The sequence below is a fragment of the Pyrus communis genome, chromosome 15 (assembly GCF_963583255.1).
Source record: "Pyrus communis chromosome 15, drPyrComm1.1, whole genome shotgun sequence".
Classification (NCBI taxonomy): Eukaryota; Viridiplantae; Streptophyta; class Magnoliopsida; order Rosales; family Rosaceae; genus Pyrus; species Pyrus communis.
In genome coordinates, this window is record NC_084817.1 from 23,718,195 (window position 1) to 23,737,348 (window position 19,154).

At 38.8% G+C, this 19,154-nt stretch overlaps 3 protein-coding genes across 3 annotated transcripts; 1 reads left to right on the forward strand and 2 right to left on the reverse strand.

Moving 5' to 3' along the window:
- Positions 1 to 3,790: 3,790 nt before the first annotated feature.
- On the forward strand, positions 3,791 to 9,202 carry LOC137717498 (leucine--tRNA ligase, cytoplasmic-like). The gene is made up of 3 exons (XM_068456883.1): positions 3,791 to 3,966; positions 4,682 to 7,987; positions 8,858 to 9,202. Exons 2-3 carry the CDS (start codon positions 4,701 to 4,703, stop codon positions 8,862 to 8,864), a joined length of 3,294 nt encoding a protein of 1,097 aa, XP_068312984.1. The 5' UTR covers positions 3,791 to 3,966; positions 4,682 to 4,700; the 3' UTR covers positions 8,865 to 9,202.
- A 600-nt stretch (positions 9,203 to 9,802) lies between these two features.
- Positions 9,803 to 11,117, reverse strand: LOC137716833 (glucuronoxylan 4-O-methyltransferase 1-like). The gene has a single exon (XM_068456202.1). The coding sequence runs from the start codon at positions 11,107 to 11,109 to the stop codon at positions 10,180 to 10,182; it is 930 nt and encodes a 309-aa protein (XP_068312303.1). The 5' UTR covers positions 11,110 to 11,117; the 3' UTR covers positions 9,803 to 10,179.
- A 1,326-nt stretch (positions 11,118 to 12,443) lies between these two features.
- On the reverse strand, positions 12,444 to 18,725 carry LOC137717435 (probable serine/threonine-protein kinase At1g09600). The gene is made up of 9 exons (XM_068456808.1): positions 17,224 to 18,725; positions 16,319 to 16,603; positions 15,627 to 15,944; positions 14,736 to 14,963; positions 14,501 to 14,601; positions 14,113 to 14,191; positions 13,555 to 13,986; positions 12,948 to 13,339; positions 12,444 to 12,821 (listed from the first exon to the last, which is right to left on the reverse strand). The coding sequence occupies exons 1-8, from the start codon at positions 17,749 to 17,751 to the stop codon at positions 13,133 to 13,135; spliced, it is 2,178 nt and encodes a 725-aa protein (XP_068312909.1). The 5' UTR covers positions 17,752 to 18,725; the 3' UTR covers positions 12,444 to 12,821; positions 12,948 to 13,132.
- Between the last annotated feature and the right edge of the window lie 429 nt (positions 18,726 to 19,154).

The following is a 19,154-nucleotide window of genomic DNA, read 5'->3' on the forward strand; positions in this document are numbered from 1 at the left end:
GGTGAATGTCTGTCAGAAATGCCGGGAAAGCCCTCTGGGAAACCACCGAACCTGCTAGACAACTAGAACCTGGAGGGGCGCAAAACAAAAGCGTGAGTGGGTAAAAACAAATCTTTTCGAAAACCATTTAGTAAAATACATTCTAACCCCTCGCCGTAAAACCTGTATACTTCCCAGAAAATAACATATGTACGTATGTATATAGATATGCCAAATATACTCAAGAATATGTCATGTCGGAACCTCATAATGAAATGCAAGTGCTCAGGTATAAATCATAACAATAACATATAATCTGGCAGCCGGAGTCACCTAACGTGACCTGTACGGCTGCATATAGAGCTCAAATCTCAATCTCAATAACTAAACCTGCCCACGAGTCGAAACCACCTAAAGTGGTCTGTACGACAGGCATGTGTGTAATATATATATATACGCTCTAGTGCTACGATCACGTGAAGGTTGTGCGAATAATCGCGGGTCACCTACGAGTCAGAACCACCTAATGTGGTTTGTACGACAGGACTGTGCACCTAACTTGGATCCAAGCTAAGCGTGTGGTGCGGGAGGTGAACATCACGTGAAGGACTGTGCCCTACTCTGGGCGGGACCACTAACACTGGGGGTGCAGGTTATGAGCTCTCTAAACATCTCAAACCACTACTGAATGTAAACATGAATAACACTTACCTGGCACTTACCTGTGCGTCCACAGCACCTAATATGCATATGTATATGTATGCAACTAATAATGCACGTGATGATGCATAAACAATGATAATATGGTGCATGGCATAAAACAATTAACCATTTCAAACAATTTCTGGGAAAATAAATGTATATAGGTATATACGGAAAACCAAAAGCCCACTCACTGGTATGTGGAAGGGTCGTAGCCCCCCTGCCTCGAGTGACCACGCTCGTCCTCGAGATACGTATCACCTATATGCGAAACAACTACAAAAACGTTAATTTTAAAGCACCTAACCAACTTCTCGTAATAACTTCTCATACATTGCTCAAATTGGACAAATGAATATACCAATGTGCTCTAAACAACCTCAGGAACACACCCAAATTTTTAGAAAATTTTTCCACCGCCGCAGCGCCCCCACTCGCCGGCCACGCGCAGGCACGTGCCTGGCACGCTGACGGCGTCAACTGACGCCGTAGGGAATATTCCGTTAGTTCTAACGGATTTCGTCAACGGTGTCAGGAATATTCCGTCTCCTTCCCCGGCGAACCTCTGGTACCGTCGCCGGCGCCGGAAAATCGCAAAAACTGTAAACTTCGATATCTCGTCCGTTTCTCAACCAAATTTCATAATTTTTGCACCAAAATGAAGCCTAGGACTAGGGGAACACAACCATACAACGTTTAAGGGTTAAAAACCATGGAATCTCACCTGCAAAACCAAACCAACTCCGGCCAACTTCGAACACAGTGATCCCGTCGTCCAATTCCTTCAAACGAACTACTCCGAGACTCCTTGGGACCTCACCAAGCTACCTACGAGCTTCAAAATTCCTAAAACGTGAGAAATCACGTTTGCATGAATAGTACCCAAAACGGACATCGTCGAATTGACGTGAAAACGATGGAGTTCTCACCTGAAAATGGTACGACTGGACTCCCACGAGCCTCACGAGCTCGAATGTGTACTTAGTTCCTTCGATCTGTGGAGATTTAGTGTGCTTGTGTGTGTGTCCGTACGTTTTCAAAGAGAAAGGGAAGGAATGGAGCTCGGGACAGTCACAGGGGAAAGGGACAGAGGGACAGGGAGAGTGAGAGTGTGAGTGTGTGGCCCAACACATGCCAACACAACACAAAACAGCCAATAAACGTAACGAAAATGAACTATGGGCAAATTAGTCTTTTCACACGTACGTTTTGATATTTTCGGGACGGGCTGTCACAACTACACTATTTATGAAGCTTAAAGGTACTACACAGTTTATGAAACTTAACGGTACTACACAGTTTATGAAACTTAATGGGACTATACTTTTATGAAACTTAACGATACTATATTGTTTATGAAATTAAACGGTACTATTTTTTAAAGTTAACCGTACTACACTGGTTATAAAACTTAACGGTACTACTTTGTTTATAAAACTTAACGGTACTACATTGTTTATGAAACTTAATGATACTATTGTTTATGAAACTTAATGGTACTATATTGTGTGTGTATATATATGTATATAATTTATTTTGCCATAAGTAGGTACAAGTGAAATTTGCATATATGACTTTTATATATATTATTTATTGTATACATGAAAATACATCTTAAGAGATCATAGTACCAAACATATGTTTGTGTTATCTTGCTTTGTAAAAGACCTAAAAATGAGTGTCATAGTTGTTACAATTAGCTAATTCATACATAATATAATATGTATGTGTATTTTCATGTACTTTTTATTATTTAGTTATATTAAGAGAAGGAGGTTGAGGGACGTGCACTAGGCATACATGTTTATATTTTACGTTTTTTTTTTGTCCTTATCATTAATTAAAAAATTATTGCAACAAAAAGATAAACAATAGAATGTAAACATAAACTTTTCTACGTCAATGACTTTGATGTGAAGATCAAATGGGGGAACTGTTAGGATGTGGAGATCCTTAGGATCCTTACACAATGTATCCAGAGAGGATCCTCTTCTTAGTGAGAGCAGCTTAGGGGATCCCCACAAAATAGATCCAGAGATAATCCTCTTTTAGTAAGAGCATATTAGGAGATCCCCACACAATGAATCTAGAGAGGATCCTCTTCCGAGTGACAGCAGCTTAGGCACATGGGTTTGATACCCATGTATTCTCCTCTTTGAAACCGAAGGCTACTTATCTAGAAATCGCTAGTATTTCTTGCCCTGAACGATAATACAACCCTTTGTGCGTTACTATTAAAATGCAAAGTTATTAGACCCGCGCTGGGCATCTGTTTATATTTTATATTTTATATTATTATTATTAAATAAAGTTATTAGATTTTTTTTTGATTAAAATGTAAAGTTTTGAAACTCTTATTATTATTATTATTTTTAAAAGTAATTAGCTGCAAACTAAAACAGTTGAGTGTTTGATAAACTGTATTTTAAAAGTGGTGTGAATATAAAAAGCAATGTCTAAAAGAATAAATAAAGTCATTGTTTAAAATTAAGGAGTTTATTGCAAGAATTAAAAATATTTTAAAAGTTCAACTCCAATTTTCATCAATTTTTTTTTTTAAAACAACCTACATGTTGCTTTTAAAAGTTGTTGTTTAGAGGCTATTGTTTTTAAAATAAACAGTATATTTTATTTTTATCAAATATTTTTTTTACTGCTTAACTTTAAAATGATGCAGTTTTTGTATAAAAAAAATATATCAAATTGCGCCTTAATTGTTCAAAACATTCATGAATATCCTACTTCTCCAAAAAAAGTCAATGGCAAAATGTAATGCCTGAAGTTGACACAAGATAATGATTCATGATATGAAAATTTCTCTCACAACAAGAGCAATTGTATTGAGCAAATTCAAAAACACGTGACGCTTTAATTCAATAATATTATCATATAAAATACTTATACATAACATGATATTATTCAATCGAGAAGTTGCAGTAAACCAAATTTTTTTATTTTTTGGGGTCAAAGTGAATCAAATCTTTCTTCTATTCAAAAACCGTGGACAGCACGCACAGAATCGAAGGAAAAGACAAGCCTAATCTCAAAACTTGCCACGTGGCCCGTCTAGAGTCCGAGTCCCCAAAACCCTAACTTACGCCTCACCTTCTTCTTCTCAGCTGCTTGCTACCTTCTCTCCCTCCCTCCCTCTTCTGCTAATATCACGTCGTTTTCTTCTCAGAGGAAGAAGGAAACCCTAATCTTCCTCCTGGCTTTTCTTCAAGCTCGAGAAAGCGCGCGCAAACTAACCTATAATTCCCTTCCCTTTTCAATCTTGAACCGCAGGTATATTTCTCACCGCCCATTTTTTCTAATTTTTTCAGTTCCAAATATTTGTTGATATGATTTGTACTAGAGTTTATCGATCTATGCATTGTGTAACTGAATAGTAAAGATTTGTTCTTTACCAATTGCTCATGTCGATTTAACTTGCTGATTAGCTTGAATAGGAGTTAAGTGAAGTTTTTTATTTATTTATATTTTCTAATTTTTAAAATTTGGGAAGTGTTGAGTTTCAATAAGTAATTGCCACAATTTTTTTATTAAATTTGCCATTTTAGTTTTCAGTATCTACTAATTAGATGAAATTTGGTTATCTCTGATTCATCGACGTGGTTAATGTATGTGTCTGTGTAAATAGCACTATCCTCTATATATATATATATATATATATATATAACTTTAATGTAAAGCTTCCGATACTGTTCATTTTAACGAAAAACTATATTTTTCCACTAAAAGGTCAATCCTGTTACTATTCACTTTACCCATTATTTTGTTCTTATTGATAAAACTCAAAGTTTTCAAGACCTTTTCATTAGTTTTCTTTATATTTATATGGTGGTAATTACAGGTTTCTATCTTAACTTAAATTCACCTTCAAATTATATGAATTTGGATAATTTACGTACTTTTTGTTTGTGATATGATGCCTTCAAAGAGCTGGTTTGGTTATGTAAGGCATTTTTTAAATTTTTTTTATTTTTTTTATTTTTAACAGTTTCTGTAAGATTACTGAAATGGCGGCTGAAGGTGGTGGGAAGAGCTTTGCCAGGAGAGATCACCTTCTCGAGATTGAAACAAAGGTTCGAAGCTGGTGGGAAGAGAAGGATGTTTTCAGGGCTGAATCATGTGAAAAGCTCCCTGAACCTGGGGAGAAGTTCTTTGGAAACTTCCCGTTTCCTTACATGAATGGCTTTCTGCATCTTGGACATGCATTCTCACTCTCCAAGCTAGAGTTTGCAGCAGCTTACCATAGGTTAAGAGGTGCCAATGTGCTTTTGCCTTTTGGTTTTCACTGCACTGGCATGCCTATTAAAGCGTCTGCTGATAAACTTGCGAGAGAGATTGAACTATTTGGCAACCCGCCGGTTTTTCCAAAAGAAGTAGAACAGGGGAGTCAGGAAGTGGAAGCAGAAGATGCAAATAATGGAGCACCTCCCGACAAGTTCAAGGGAAAGAAGTCGAAGGCTGCATCAAAATCAGGTGGACAAGTATACCAATGGGAAATCATGCGTAGTTTTGGCCTCTCAGATAGCGAGATATCCAAATTCCAAGATCCATACAATTGGTTGACATTCTTCCCTCCATTGGCAGTGGAAGACCTCAAGGCTTTTGGATTGGGATGTGACTGGAGACGGTCATTTATTACCACAGACATGAACCCATTTTTTGATGCCTTTGTGAGGTGGCAGATGAGGAAACTAAAATCTATGGGCAAGATTGTGAAAGACGTCCGTTATGCAATTTACTCTCCACTGGATGGGCAGCCCTGTGCAGATCATGACAGGGCAAGTGGCGAAGGAGTTCAGCCCCAGGAATACACCCTCATCAAAATGGAGGTGGTGGCACCTTTTCCATCTAAACTGAAAGTGTTGGAGGGAAGGAAAGTGTTCCTTGCTGCAGCGACACTTAGACCTGAGACCATGTATGGACAGACAAATGCATGGGTATTGCCTGATGGGAAATATGGAGCCTTTGAAATCAACGAAACAGAGGTATTTATTGTAACGCAAAGAGCAGCACTTAATCTTGCCTATCAGAAGTATTCTAGGGTTCCAGAGAAACCTACTTGCTTAGTGGAGCTCACGGGTCATGATTTGATTGGCCTTCCATTGAAGTCACCACGCACAATCAATCAGATCATTTACACTCTTCCTATGTTGACTGTCCTGACAGACAAAGGTACTGGGATTGTGACCAGTGTGCCTGCTGATTCTCCTGATGATTATATGGCCTTGCATGATTTAAAAGCAAAACCTGCTCTTAGAGCAAAATATGGCGTGAAGGATGAGTGGGTCATGCCCTTTGAGATTATTCCAATTATCAATATTCCTGATTTCGGGAATAAGGCTGCAGAAAAGGTCTGTGCAGATCTAAAAATCAAGAGCCAGAATGAGAAAGAGAAGCTAGCAGAAGCCAAGAGGCTGACATACCTGAAAGGATTCACTGAAGGAACACTTATCGTGGGTGAATTTGAAGGAAGGAAGGTCCAGGAGGCGAAACCGTTGATAAGGAGCAAGCTCATAGAGTCAAATGAGGCAATTGTATATAGTGAACCTGAGAAGCGGGTGGTGTCACGATCAGGTGATGAGTGTGTTGTGGCTCTCACAGATCAATGGTACATCACATATGGGGAACCTGAATGGAAAAAACTGGCGGAGGAGTGCTTGTCCAGCATGAATTTGTATCATGACGAGACAAAACATGGATTTGAACACACATTGGATTGGTTGAATCAGTGGGCTTGTTCACGATCTTTTGGGCTTGGGACTCGTATTCCCTGGGATGAAGAGTTCTTAGTTGAGTCGTTGTCTGATTCAACTATTTACATGGCTTATTACACTATCGCTCACTTTTTACACAATGGAGACATGTATGGTCCCAGCAAATCTGCAATTCAACCTGAACAAATGACTGATGAGGTCTGGGAGTATATTTTCTGTGATGGCCCATATCCTGAATCATCTAACATATCGTCATCCATCCTTAATAAGATGAAGCAGGAGTTTGAGTATTGGTATCCTTTTGATCTTCGAGTGTCTGGCAAGGATCTAATCCAAAATCATTTAACCTTCTGCATTTACAACCATGCGGCAATTATGCCCAAGAAGCACTGGCCTCGTGGCTTTAGATGCAATGGGCACATCATGCTAAATGCTGAGAAGATGTCTAAGTCCACAGGGAACTTTAGGACCATTCGCCAGGCAATTGAGGAATTTTCTGCTGATGCCACGCGATTCTCATTGGCTGATGCTGGAGATGGTGTTGATGATGCAAATTTCGTATTTGAGACTGCAAATGCTGCTATACTAAAGCTAACTAAAGAGATTGCATGGATGGAAGAAGTTTTAGCCGCAGAATCCTCTTTGAGAATAGGTCCTCCTTCTACTTATGCTGACAGGGTCTTTTTGAATGAGATAAATATTGCTGTGAACAGGACTGAGCAGAATTACCGGGATTACATGTTCCGAGATGCACTCAAGACTGGGTTTTACGATCTTCAGGCTTCTAGGGATGAGTACAGGCTTTCATGTGGTTCTGGGGGCATGAACCGTGAATTGCTGTGGCATTTTATGGACGCACAGACACGTCTTATTACTCCAATCTGTCCGCACTATGCAGAATATGTCTGGAGGGAACTTTTGAAGAAGGAAGGGTTTGTGGTCAATGCAGGATGGCCTGTGTCTGATTCTCCAGATCTGACCCTCCATAATGCCAACAAGTATTTGCAACATTCCATTGTTGTAATGAGGAAGCTTCTTGAAAAGCAAACTTCAGGCTCAACGAAAGCCAATAAGAAGGGTCCTCCAGTTAAAGCATCGACAGAAACCAAAAGGTTGATTGGTTTAATATATGTAAATGAGCAATTCGATGGATGGAAGGCGGAGTGTTTGAGGATACTACAGAGTAACTTTGACAGTGATACTTGCACTTTTGCTCCAGACAAGGTAATTTTGGAGGCTTTGCAGAGTTGTTCAATTGGTCAGAGTAAAGATTTTAGACAAACCCAAAAGCTTTGTATGCCTTTCTTGAGGTTCAAGAAGGATGAGGCAGTTACTCTTGGGCCCCATGCCTTAGACTTGAAGCTACCATTCGGAGAGATGGAGGTCCTTCAGGAGAACTTGGACTTAATTAAGAGACAAGTGAAGGTGGACACTAAGGGACAGGGACAAATCGAGCTTGAAGAAGTAGAAGTTCTGTCTGGTACCGACCCCGATGCTCTTGCTAAAGCTGGTTCACTTGCTAAATTAATAGAGCAGAATCCGCCATCCCCTGGAAGCCCAACTGCCATCTTCTTGACCCGGTAATTATAAACTATTTGGTACATATGTGCAATTTACATAAAGCATTTACACACAGAGACTTCCGGTCAGGTTTTTTCAACTCAACAAAGGACTTTCAAGTTTCAACTGTTCATAATTTATTTCGACATCTGCATATTACATAAGCACACAAACACACATTGACAACCAAATTGTACTTTATTTTTTCGGTTATAATTTTGCAATCACTCTCTTGTGCTGCATTTATTTGCTGGTGGATGGAGGAAAATTACTTTATATATGATAAACCCTCTACTAGAGATGAGGATTTAATTTTTCCATACCCCACCTTGTAATGTCATAAACCAGATTGGAAGAACCAATAAAAGAAAACTTGTTTACAGATCTTTATTGTGCCACATTGTGTGCTATCTGGAGGCAATTTTGATTCGGGGTTTCAGGCATGTTAGCTGTCACGGTGGTGTAGATATGTTTGATTAACTTTTTTAGCAGAAATTTGTAATGTGTCACATCATGTTGCACTGGTATAGATATGTTATTAGTGAAAATAAGTCTTGTTCTGTTGGTCATCATTTGTTAGGTGTGTCTGAATGAGTTTGTGTTTGAAGTATAATGTAAATTTTGGTAGCAGTTCGATTTTATGTTGTGCAATTTTCAACTGGAGTCTGGAGGCAATTGTTTGTTTTACTGGGTTTTGAGACTAATATCCTTGGTGTTATTCATTAGTGTGCAGTATGCATACTTGGTTTCTTCTTTGCAAGATTTTTGTTGATTACGATCAAACTCTTATTTTTGCTGATATTGATAGTAAAAGGTATTGTGCTATACTACATCTGATTTTTGTATTCTGATCTACGGCGTTATCTCATTTCTGTTTCTTCTCTCCATAGGTCATAACTCCGCTCTCAAACACTGGCAACGAACAATTTAGCCGGCTTGGAAGATGATACTTTTGCTTGACAAGGAACTAGAGTGATTGCAGAAAGGCCCTCCGCCGTCATAGTATATCTGGAATTTTAAGTTACATGCTGAAGATAACACTTATCGGACTTCTCCAATGAACTGGGTGAGGTTTTCTGAGAGTGACGTCTCGTATTTGAATTTTTGAATATCAGATTTTAGTTGTGTTTAAGATTTTGAAATGTTTGATTGTGTTCTGTTTCAGCATATTGTAGACTTACTTTATATCTTCAACAGATGGATACAACTTTTGCTTTGAAATTCTTTTTAGCCGACGTCACTTAATGAGAAAAGGCTTTGTTGTTGTACTGTGTCAGTTTAATCGTTGCGTCTTGTCTAGTATATACTAATTATACACTGAATCTGAGCCAAGCTGGTTTTGCAAACTTAGAAAGAACCGTGTCATAACCGATGAATCACAACTCTCATGTTCTTCGTCATCCTACACTTGTTTTTGTTCTTGCAATATGAGCCGGGGCATCTAAGAAACCTTTAAATGGATGGAATCGAATTGAGACAATACAAGAAACAGTATGAAACATGAATTACCTAAAAACTTTCAACTTTTTGGTGTGATTTCAAGTTAGTCTCAACATTTTCAAACATTTCAAAAGAATAATGGACAAATCTCATAATTTGCGTAAACATGTGGATTCCCTACCATTAATTAAATAGGTCCTGATGGAGGCCAAACCTCAAAACACTCTTCTGAAACCCTAACCTCTTACCGTCTGAAGTGCACTTAGGTTGCAGACTCAAACAACAATCGTGGCGACACGGCTTGGAGATTGCTATTTGAAATTGTTTTAGAAGGGGAGGGCATGATGGCAACATAACATTAGACTAAAATTGACTAATATAAAAACTGATGATTAATTAATAAAGAAAAAGCCCTCTTTCGTTTTTCTGTAGTAATATTATACAATAGAAGAAAGAAAAAAATCTGATTATTTAAAAAAAAAAAAAAAACCCAGATTAAAGAAACAGAAAAACAAGAAAAATTTAGCAGAAGAATGAGCGAGGCTTTCAGTCGCGAGGCTGTCGGCGAAACTTTTACATTTGAGGATTGTTCCAACTGCAGAGGTGGAAGAAGGAGAAGGAAATGTTTCAGATGACCGTACTTGCGGATTTGTGATTTGGAATGTTTGAAAATGTTGAGATTAATTTGGAATCCCGTCAGGAGATTGGAGGGTTTTAGATACTTAATCCGACAAAAAAAAAAAAAAAAAACAAAACAAAACACATGAAGTATTTACTCAGGGCAAAAGGGCCTGTCGGAAGCATCCCTGTGACTAGGAATGTTGAAGTGCCTCAACCTCCCTACTTGTTTTTTCATGTACCCTTCGCAAAGGAAAGCCTTGGAGAACTTGTCTTCCACATCCCTATTCACATCATGCACAAACACATCAGTCTCTCCCTCCACTTTGTTCCTGGCCATCATCCCAGCCGTGTAGATGGCACTCATCCTCCCCGGTGCTCCATCGTGATACCCTGTGGGTGCATCCACCATGATCAAATCCCATTTGATCTCATACACTTCACTGGGCAACCCCTTGAGTGCCAGCTGGCACATGCTATACCTAGGATCACCAACTGCACTGCACTCAGGCCCCTTCCCAACTCCTAGGAGATCGTTAGCCTCGTTCACTTTGCTATCATATGTGACATGGTACGATTCCAATGCGGGGAAACGGCGCTGGATTTGCTTGATCCACGACTCGTCTTCTTCGAGGAAAATGGTGCGTCCGCCGTGGTTGAGGGAAGTCCACATGAGGCTGTCGTGGCCTAGGCCGAAGACGAGGAAGTTGCATGGAGATTTCTTGTCCAAGACCTTTGATGTGACGGAGATTTCTTTTAGGGTTTGTTGTGGGGTGATGGTGGAGGTTGTGTAGTGGATCAGGGCTTTGGCTAGGGAGGTCGGGATCTTGTTGCAAGTCATTGTGGAGTCACAACTAGTTGATTTTTCGTGATCGTCTTCCGCTTCTTTCACCGGAATGGTGGATTTTTCATCGGACGAAGCTCGTGATGAATCAAAACTTGACCTGAGGACAAAGATGACAACAAAGGCGAGGAAAACTCCAAGGATGAGGAGCTTAACATTGAGAATTGGATGGGTTTTGGTTCTCATGTTTTGGCTGCAGGTTATATTTGTTTTTTTTGTGTGTGTGTTCTTGATCAGCATGAGAGGTTGGAACCCTAAACCATATATATCTACATATACAGACACACACACATATGTATATATATGTAACGGTTTTGATTAATTTGGTAAGTGAGTTGGAGGAAGAAAGGGACTGAGTTGATGAGGAGGTGCTACGTTGTAGCACTAGCATTGGATGCTTAAACATGAAGGGAAGGAAGTTGGTTCGGATGCTTAATTGATGAAGACATAAGAGCTGCTAGGTTTAGGATTCTTGGTGAAGCAACGGGAACAAGTTAAGGTTGGTAGATCTACGAGTTCGATTGGTTGCAGGTCTCAATTGTTTGGCTATTTTTAAATCCGTCAGAGATTTGTTTAGTGCCTGCTTAATTTCCTCAGTTTTGATACAGCACTTTGTAACGTTATTAGGTTTTAGTTATGGAGGCGCTCCAATAAGGTACCATACACATGTAGGAGAGACTTTTCAGTGTGTCCGGAACACGGACACATACGCCTTATGTCATTATATAAGTGGAAATACTTGAAAATCTCTCCACAAGGTAGGATCCATTTTCTTAGTGCTTGCTTACCCTCCTTAATCTTGGTGTAGCGTTATTCCGGTCTAGATTCGTGCCACACGTTTAACAAACTAACCATTATCAGTTCATGCATTTATTTTATTTTTTTTGAGAAAAAGGAAAATAATAAAATCAATTAGTAAACTTACCATTTACTCTTTCTTTAATTTAACCCTCATTAAATTAATTGATTAGAATCTTAAATTGCCAAATATACTTTTCTTATATAATGTTTTTGTTTATTGGATTTGTAACAAGCACCTTAGTGGATCTCATGCCTCGTGGTTTTATTAAGTTTTTTCGACTTTATGGCTTATTTTAAGGCAATTATTGGCACCTTTTTAAATATAATTGTTATCTCATGAAGATGCAGGTTTTTTTATTCGATCTCAAAGTGGTTAGCCCTTGATTTCTGGAGCTAAGCCTCCTGGACCTTCTAATGTGCTCTTGGCGGAAGCTACAACACTGCATCTTGGTCTTTCACAAGCTATCAGGGCGGGGCATAAAAACATTGTTATATTATCTAGACTAAGGGAGTGAGGGAGTAAGCTAAACCTCACAATGAGCTAGCAATAATGTAGTTCAAATTCGCATTTGTCAAGAATCGAACCTAATACCTATCACTTACAAATGAAGAGGATTACCACTAAACCGTAGTACTAAATAGCATAGGATGACTCGAAAATCCTTATTAATTGGACCAATGGAGCTTGTTTCGTTCCGTAGAAGCTTAGAGTTTTGTTGAATGATATTATGTACTTTGCTCATAGTCTCTAAATGCTTAATTAGAGAAACAAGTTGAATATGTGGATTAGGGCAATTAACAAGAGCAATATGCTCGCCGTCTTGCAGCCAAGTTCGAATCTCTGTATTTAAGATAGTTTACAATATTGCCTAGTAAAAAAACAAAAGCTACGACAAACAAGCTGACGACATCGGAGACTTTATCCTAAATTATATGCACTTGTGTATTCCATGCCAAAAGCATCGCAAGAAAGGGGGAAAATAAGAAAAAGAAAAGAGCATTGTATTGTGAATGTGACCTTCTAATTAATCATATAACTTAACCTTTTACTTTACAAAGAATGTATTAGAGCTGATTGAGCAGATAGGGTTTCAGCTTCCACAGCTTGTCTCCAGCATCTCAACACCAACGCGACGACCTTCTCTCACCATCTGCCAACGAAACAGTATTCCGGTAAGTCAATGCCTGCGGATTTGATGGACTTCGGATACAAAACTTAACAATCATTCAGAATCAATTCTAGCATGTGATGATTAGTACTTGAGTTGATAGCCTACCTTCAACAATCACGTATGTATTTGGTGTGACATAATCAGAAGAAGCTCCGTGCGTCCCAGATTATCTTTCCGTGGTGAGATTTGTCAAGTTCCCGAAAGGAATACTTCTTCAGTATCAGAATTATGCCGATCTGAAGGAGCTCCGGCTTTTCAAAATTAAGGCAGTGCAAATCTCTCTTCCGTCATCACCTGCCGTTTCTTACATGCTGAAGTAGGGATTCTGTTTGTCCATTGTCACTGTTAGCTTTCTTGGCTTTGGTCTTGTCTAGACGAGCTTTGCGGACAGCATGTTGTATTTGTTTCTCATGCTCTTTGAGCATCTCCTCAAGGTTTCCTCCAGGGTGCATCAATGGTCCAGAGTAGTGAATCCGGTTCTTTTTGTTACCGTAACCCTGATGCCAAACAGGAAATGATTTAGTAATATTCATGTTAAATAATAAACAACTCACTAAACAAAGGTGTTGACTTAGGTTCAGAAGCAAGCAGTAGAGAGTTCCTATTACAAAAAATTTCAAAATAAATTGTCATAATAACTTGAATATTGTTTTGCACGGAGTCAAATTATAAAATTAAATATGCAATAGATGAAAATATGAAGCTCCATTACCGTTGCATACTCCTTCCCAGATGGCTGTTCATCCTTCTTATGTGAAGACTTTGGTCTTTCCAGAAGATGGTGTGACCAATCATGTTTCACAGAGGACTCCCCGTTGTCTAAATGGTTATATCTGGCATTCTTACGCTCCTCTGGCCAGTGTGGATTCGCACTTTCTGCGATACCATCAAATCGTGAACCACTTCGAACTGAAGCTGAATTAGAATACCTCGACGACTGGGCTGCTCCACGATACATGTAAGATCCATTCTTAGAATGGCTAGATTGCAAAGATTCAAATGCACATGGGCGCACTGACTGGCCAGAATGGGAGAAGGCATTTGATGCTGCTCCCTTGGGAGGCTCGATAGGAAAGCCAGAGCCACCATCCTCTTCAGGATTGTACTTCTCACTGATGCTTTTGGGGTTAGTCTGCCCTTGTCGCTTCAAGATTAGAAGATAAATACAACAAAAAGTTCAGAACCTAAATAAGTAATTCTTCACAAAAAAATTGAGTTTTGTAGTTAAAGGCACAAATAATATAATTATAAAAGTTCACGGCTAGGGTACCTGTATTGCATTGGCATCTGATGCTGGCACAGCCTTTGATTCTTTGGAACTCCCTCCTTTACCACTAGCAGCTTTCCGCCTGGTTTAAAGATGAGAAAAATAATTTTCAAGCATGAGTAAACAAATAAACTGGTCATGACTTTAAAATCAAAATACACATACATATACACAAATGATAAATGTTGTCTTGTCATTAATTAGGCGGACTCTTATTTGAATGTGTGGTGCCATATTGACATCTTGGCAACATAACATGTGAAATATCTTGCAAGAGAACATTATTCTCTCTGTATATAGATACTCTTTAGTGGTATCAGTAAAGAAATTTCGTAATCGAATCTTGCATAACGAACTGAAAATTAATTAATACGATTTGGAAATAGCTCACCTTCTAGCTTCCTCGTCTCGGAGCTTGGCATCAAACTCCTTACTCGGTGGGTACTTAGGCAAACTTGATGGATCACAGGGAAGAGGCAAAGATGTGAAGAACTGGGAAACGAAAATAATTAAAAATATATCAGAGGTAAGATCTAATTTACAAAATTGTTTCAAATTAACAAGATCACAAAATTCAATGGAAATAGACAGCATGGTTTCAAAAAGCAAAGAAAACCCTTGATTACCTCACTCTGAAGGGCAGAAGAAGCTGTTCCCCGACCTTCAGGTTCTACAGCTAGAAGAACCTCTAACAGGGCCAATGCAGATCGAGGGAAGTCCTTGTATGTCTCAGCAACACATCGCTTGTATGGATGTGTAGGTTTAAAAATAGTTGCATGTGGCAATTTTGATCTCTTCCAGTATTCCTCAGAAGGTGAGCCACAAAGTTTAAATATCTTATGTAGTTGCTCCACCTGTAAATAATAAACGCTGAGATCTCATCACAGTCAAATAAGATGTCTGATAGTTCCACTGGTACAGTTGGTAGATTAAAGCATAAGGGATTAACCATACAATGTTGGTAGATTAGAGCATAACGGACTAACCATACAATGTTGGTAGATTAGAGCATAACGGATTTAACCATACAACGTACCATATATGTTTTAACCCACTAGACTATTTTTATAGAAAGTTTCCGTATGCTTTCATCCATCATCTGACATTCATTAGAATCTGGTTACATAATACGTTTGTATCAGCAAAACATCAAGCTCGTGTTCTTGAACAACTACACTTGCATCTGAGTAGTATAAACCTTGAACTCTTCATGCTTACATTCTAAGTTCCAGCACATATCTTTATCAATTAGTGGTGGGAAGAAACAAACAAAGAACAACACAGTTGTTGTGACCTATTTCAGACCATTATGGCAAAATCAGTCATCAAACACATATTTTCCCCTCTCGTATCCATAACACATTCAAACACGATACTAAATTCTAAGAAGGTTGCTGTTAGGTTTTTAAGATGACTGAATTTCTAGAGTTTTTTCATACCTAATACACGCAAAGCAAGTGGACATAAAGATATAGACACATATATTTCTAGGTGCGGATAAGAAGCTGGGAAAATACCTCTGTTCTTCCTGGCATGATAGGCTTCCCAGCAAATAATTCTGCAAGAATACAACCAGCACTCCACAAATCCACAGCAACCCCATAATCTGTAGAGCCAAGCAGAAGTTCAGGTGGTCGGTACCACAAGGTTACTACCCGGCTTGTCAGAGGCTGCTTTTGACGGGGTCTGTAAAAGGTTGCTAGCCCAAAGTCAGCAATCTTTAGCTTGCCATGATAGTCAATCAAAAGATTTGATCCCTTGATATCACGGTGTAAGATACCATGACTGTGACAATGCTCAAGTCCACAAAGAAGCTGTTGCATGTAACATTTAATCTGCAACCCAGTGCACAAACAATATGTATCAACTACAAGAAAAGATGAGTCAAACATCCTGCTACTATGATAAATATAAGATCATGAAAATTAACACAACTACCATCAGATGCATGGATCATATTGCTAAAAACAGACCATTCAAGGGCAGTCTTGATAAGAAACAATATTTCTTCAAAAGCTAAACAATTTCTTTTTCCTCAGGGTTATGGTCTTTCTATTCGTTTTATATTACTGTTTCAGATATTCTCACTTCATGGATACACTAGAGTCGGCTTTGATGCGTTAGTTTTTATTTAGCATGTTGTAGCACCTAAAAAGTGTAAAACAATTTCTTTACGGTTTCAATGAATAAGATCAGAAGGGGCAAAGACCTGTGCTTCAGTGAACTTGACTCCAGGTCGTGCTGCAATCCCTGCAAGATCATGCTCCATGTACTCAAAGACCAGGTATAAGCTGCCCGAAACCTTTGATGTAATCAGACCTTCAAGCTTCATGACATTGGGGTGATCAAGCCTACGCAAAATAAGAATTTCTCTCGCCATAAAACGCACACTTTCCGGATCCATATTGGCAAATCGCACCTTCTTCAATGCAACTATTTTGTTTGAATCAAGATCTCGGGCTCTGTACACACTGCTGTAAGTTCCTTGTCCAATCTGCATTATACACAGTAAAGAAAGAATTACAAAAAGAAAGGGGACTAAAATAAAAATGTCCTTAATGAGGACACCAACAAGAGAGAAGAGTACAAACAAGTTTCAAACGTCTTGGTTTCATGTGGTTCCCACAAACAAGGTATCAATGAAAAAGTGAGCATAGATGAGATCCATTAGTAGTTGCAGCTGAATAGCCCAGTCAGATGTACCTAACTTTCGTTAGTTTTTTAAAGTACGAGTGCATATATGTGTGATAACTTTACTCTCAGAATGTGCAAGCAAATAGATCTTTTAGAAACAAAAAACTATTGTATGTAGGAGTAGGTCTTTTATAACACCTACAAACATCCATCTTACTTAAGCAAATCAATCTGACAATTTAAGTGCTTTCTAAAACGTGTTTATCACAACAAAACTAAATGCACATTATGTTCTTTGTACAAACTTAAAGCACTCCAAAACAAATCCCAAGTTTTAGTTTACTGTAAAAACTTAACGAAAGGATTCAGAGATTTACACTAAACATGTAATATTCACACCTGAAAATTATTAAATGTAGGGTTCGTAATATCAATGTTATTAAACGAGAGGATTAAAGATATTAAAGCAAACAAACGGACCTTCTCCAATTTCTCAAATGACTCTGCCTTGAGAGGCACCCATCCACTGATCGCTTCGCCAGCCACTGTTGTCAACCAAGAAGGCCATCCAGCAACAACTTGTGCTCCTCTTTCTCCATTTGTTACACTGGTTATCCTAGTCAGCCCAGACGGCAACTTTCCCCCACTTGCCCCGCCCTCCGTGAAGGGTTTTGTGGGTTTCTCAGCAACCACCATCTTCTCCCCTTCATCTGATGAAATAGGAGTTGACTCTGCATTGTCCTCTTTGTGAGGATTGGTTATCAACCGCGCAGTTGCATCAGCCCCAACTGCAGCTTCAGACCGTTTTGATGACTTGTTTGATTTTTGTTCTTTGTCTCTACGATGATTCTCAGAAACATATTCATTGGATAAACTTCCTTTTGAGCAAATGCAGCCCATTATTCTACTTCGCAGTCCCCTATTATTCCAACAAGAACACTGCAAAATTCGTCTAATTCCCAACGCCAAACGCCATTTCTCAGGCCGCAATTTTTGCAGCCAATGCATGTATTCCGATCAGCATTGCGTCACCACTTCCAGAATCAACGGATCAATAACTTAGTTCTCCAATTAATAACTTCTATCTAATGAATATACCCTTCAAATTACTTAATGAATACGAAATGCAAGAACAGCAGTTCAACTCAAATTTCTACAACCAAGGACAATGGGAGTGGGAGAGAACCCAGATCTCCGAATTGACGCTTCTAAACGAAAACCTACCAAGAACAATAAAAGTAGAACTCACAAAAGAACCCAGATCCCCAAATTCAAGAAAACTCCACCAATGCCAACAACCCAGTGAGGGGATTTCTTCACACTACCAGTTGAGATTAAGAATCCCCCAATGCCAAATTCACAAATTACAAGAAACCCAGATCGAAAACATGTCGATGAATCAAAATAAACCCCAAGCAGGAAACTTTTTTGTTCTAAAAAGGCCAATGTTTTTTAATTCAGTGGGAATTAGAGAGAGAAGGAATCAAACCTGCAGAAAGAATGTGAATTGGGGAATCAGGCTATGCAGAACGGAATCAAATGGCGGAAAGGGAACAACAGAGCGAGGGTGTGTAAGTAGCGAAGTTTTCTGGGGCCAATGTGGTTAATTCCATAAATAGAACAAGTAGGTAAATTCCAACGAAAGCCATCCAAGAGAATTACTTTGAACTGCAAATATTTACCCTTTTGGGGACTTGAAACGTGGGTCGTGACAGAGAAGCAACGGGGAGATTCTAGAGAGAGAAACAGATCCTACAGTGAGAGAGAGGGAGAGAGATTTTAGGATCTGGAATTACGATGAGCCAGCCAATGATGTTGACGTCGGAACAGACAGAGGCAGAGCTCTCTCAGACACAATTCCCACTCTGTTTTCTTCAACAGAAAGAAACCGAGTAGGTTTTATTTGCTTTGCTTTGCTATATTTGTCATCGTTGGTTTTAGAGAGAGAGGGAGAGAGGGTGCTTAAATTTACATTCGAACAAACAGAAAGTAATACAAAGCAAAAGTATGTAGACATACAGAAGAGAGAGAGAGAGAGAGAGAGAGTTGCACACCTGACACCACACGGGTAGAGAGTTGAGGGTCGGCAACGTGGCGAAATGTGGGTCCCGTTGTTGAAGATTGTTGGTCCCACAGGAAGATAGAATGGGACAGGACTAGTCAAGGTCCAGGCTGTGTTTTTTTTGATATTTTTTTAAAGGAATTGTTATTAGTATTTTAAAAATCTCATTCTACATTCCTTACAAATGTATTTTTTTTTTCAAATATAAAAAGTTTAAAGTGTAGAATGAGATTTTTGAAGTGCCAATAACAATTCTCTTTTTTAATTCTTCTAATCTCTACTAATTAATGAAATCTTTTTGTAAACTAAAAGATAGTGAAAAGACAAATTAATCTTCTATCACTCAAAA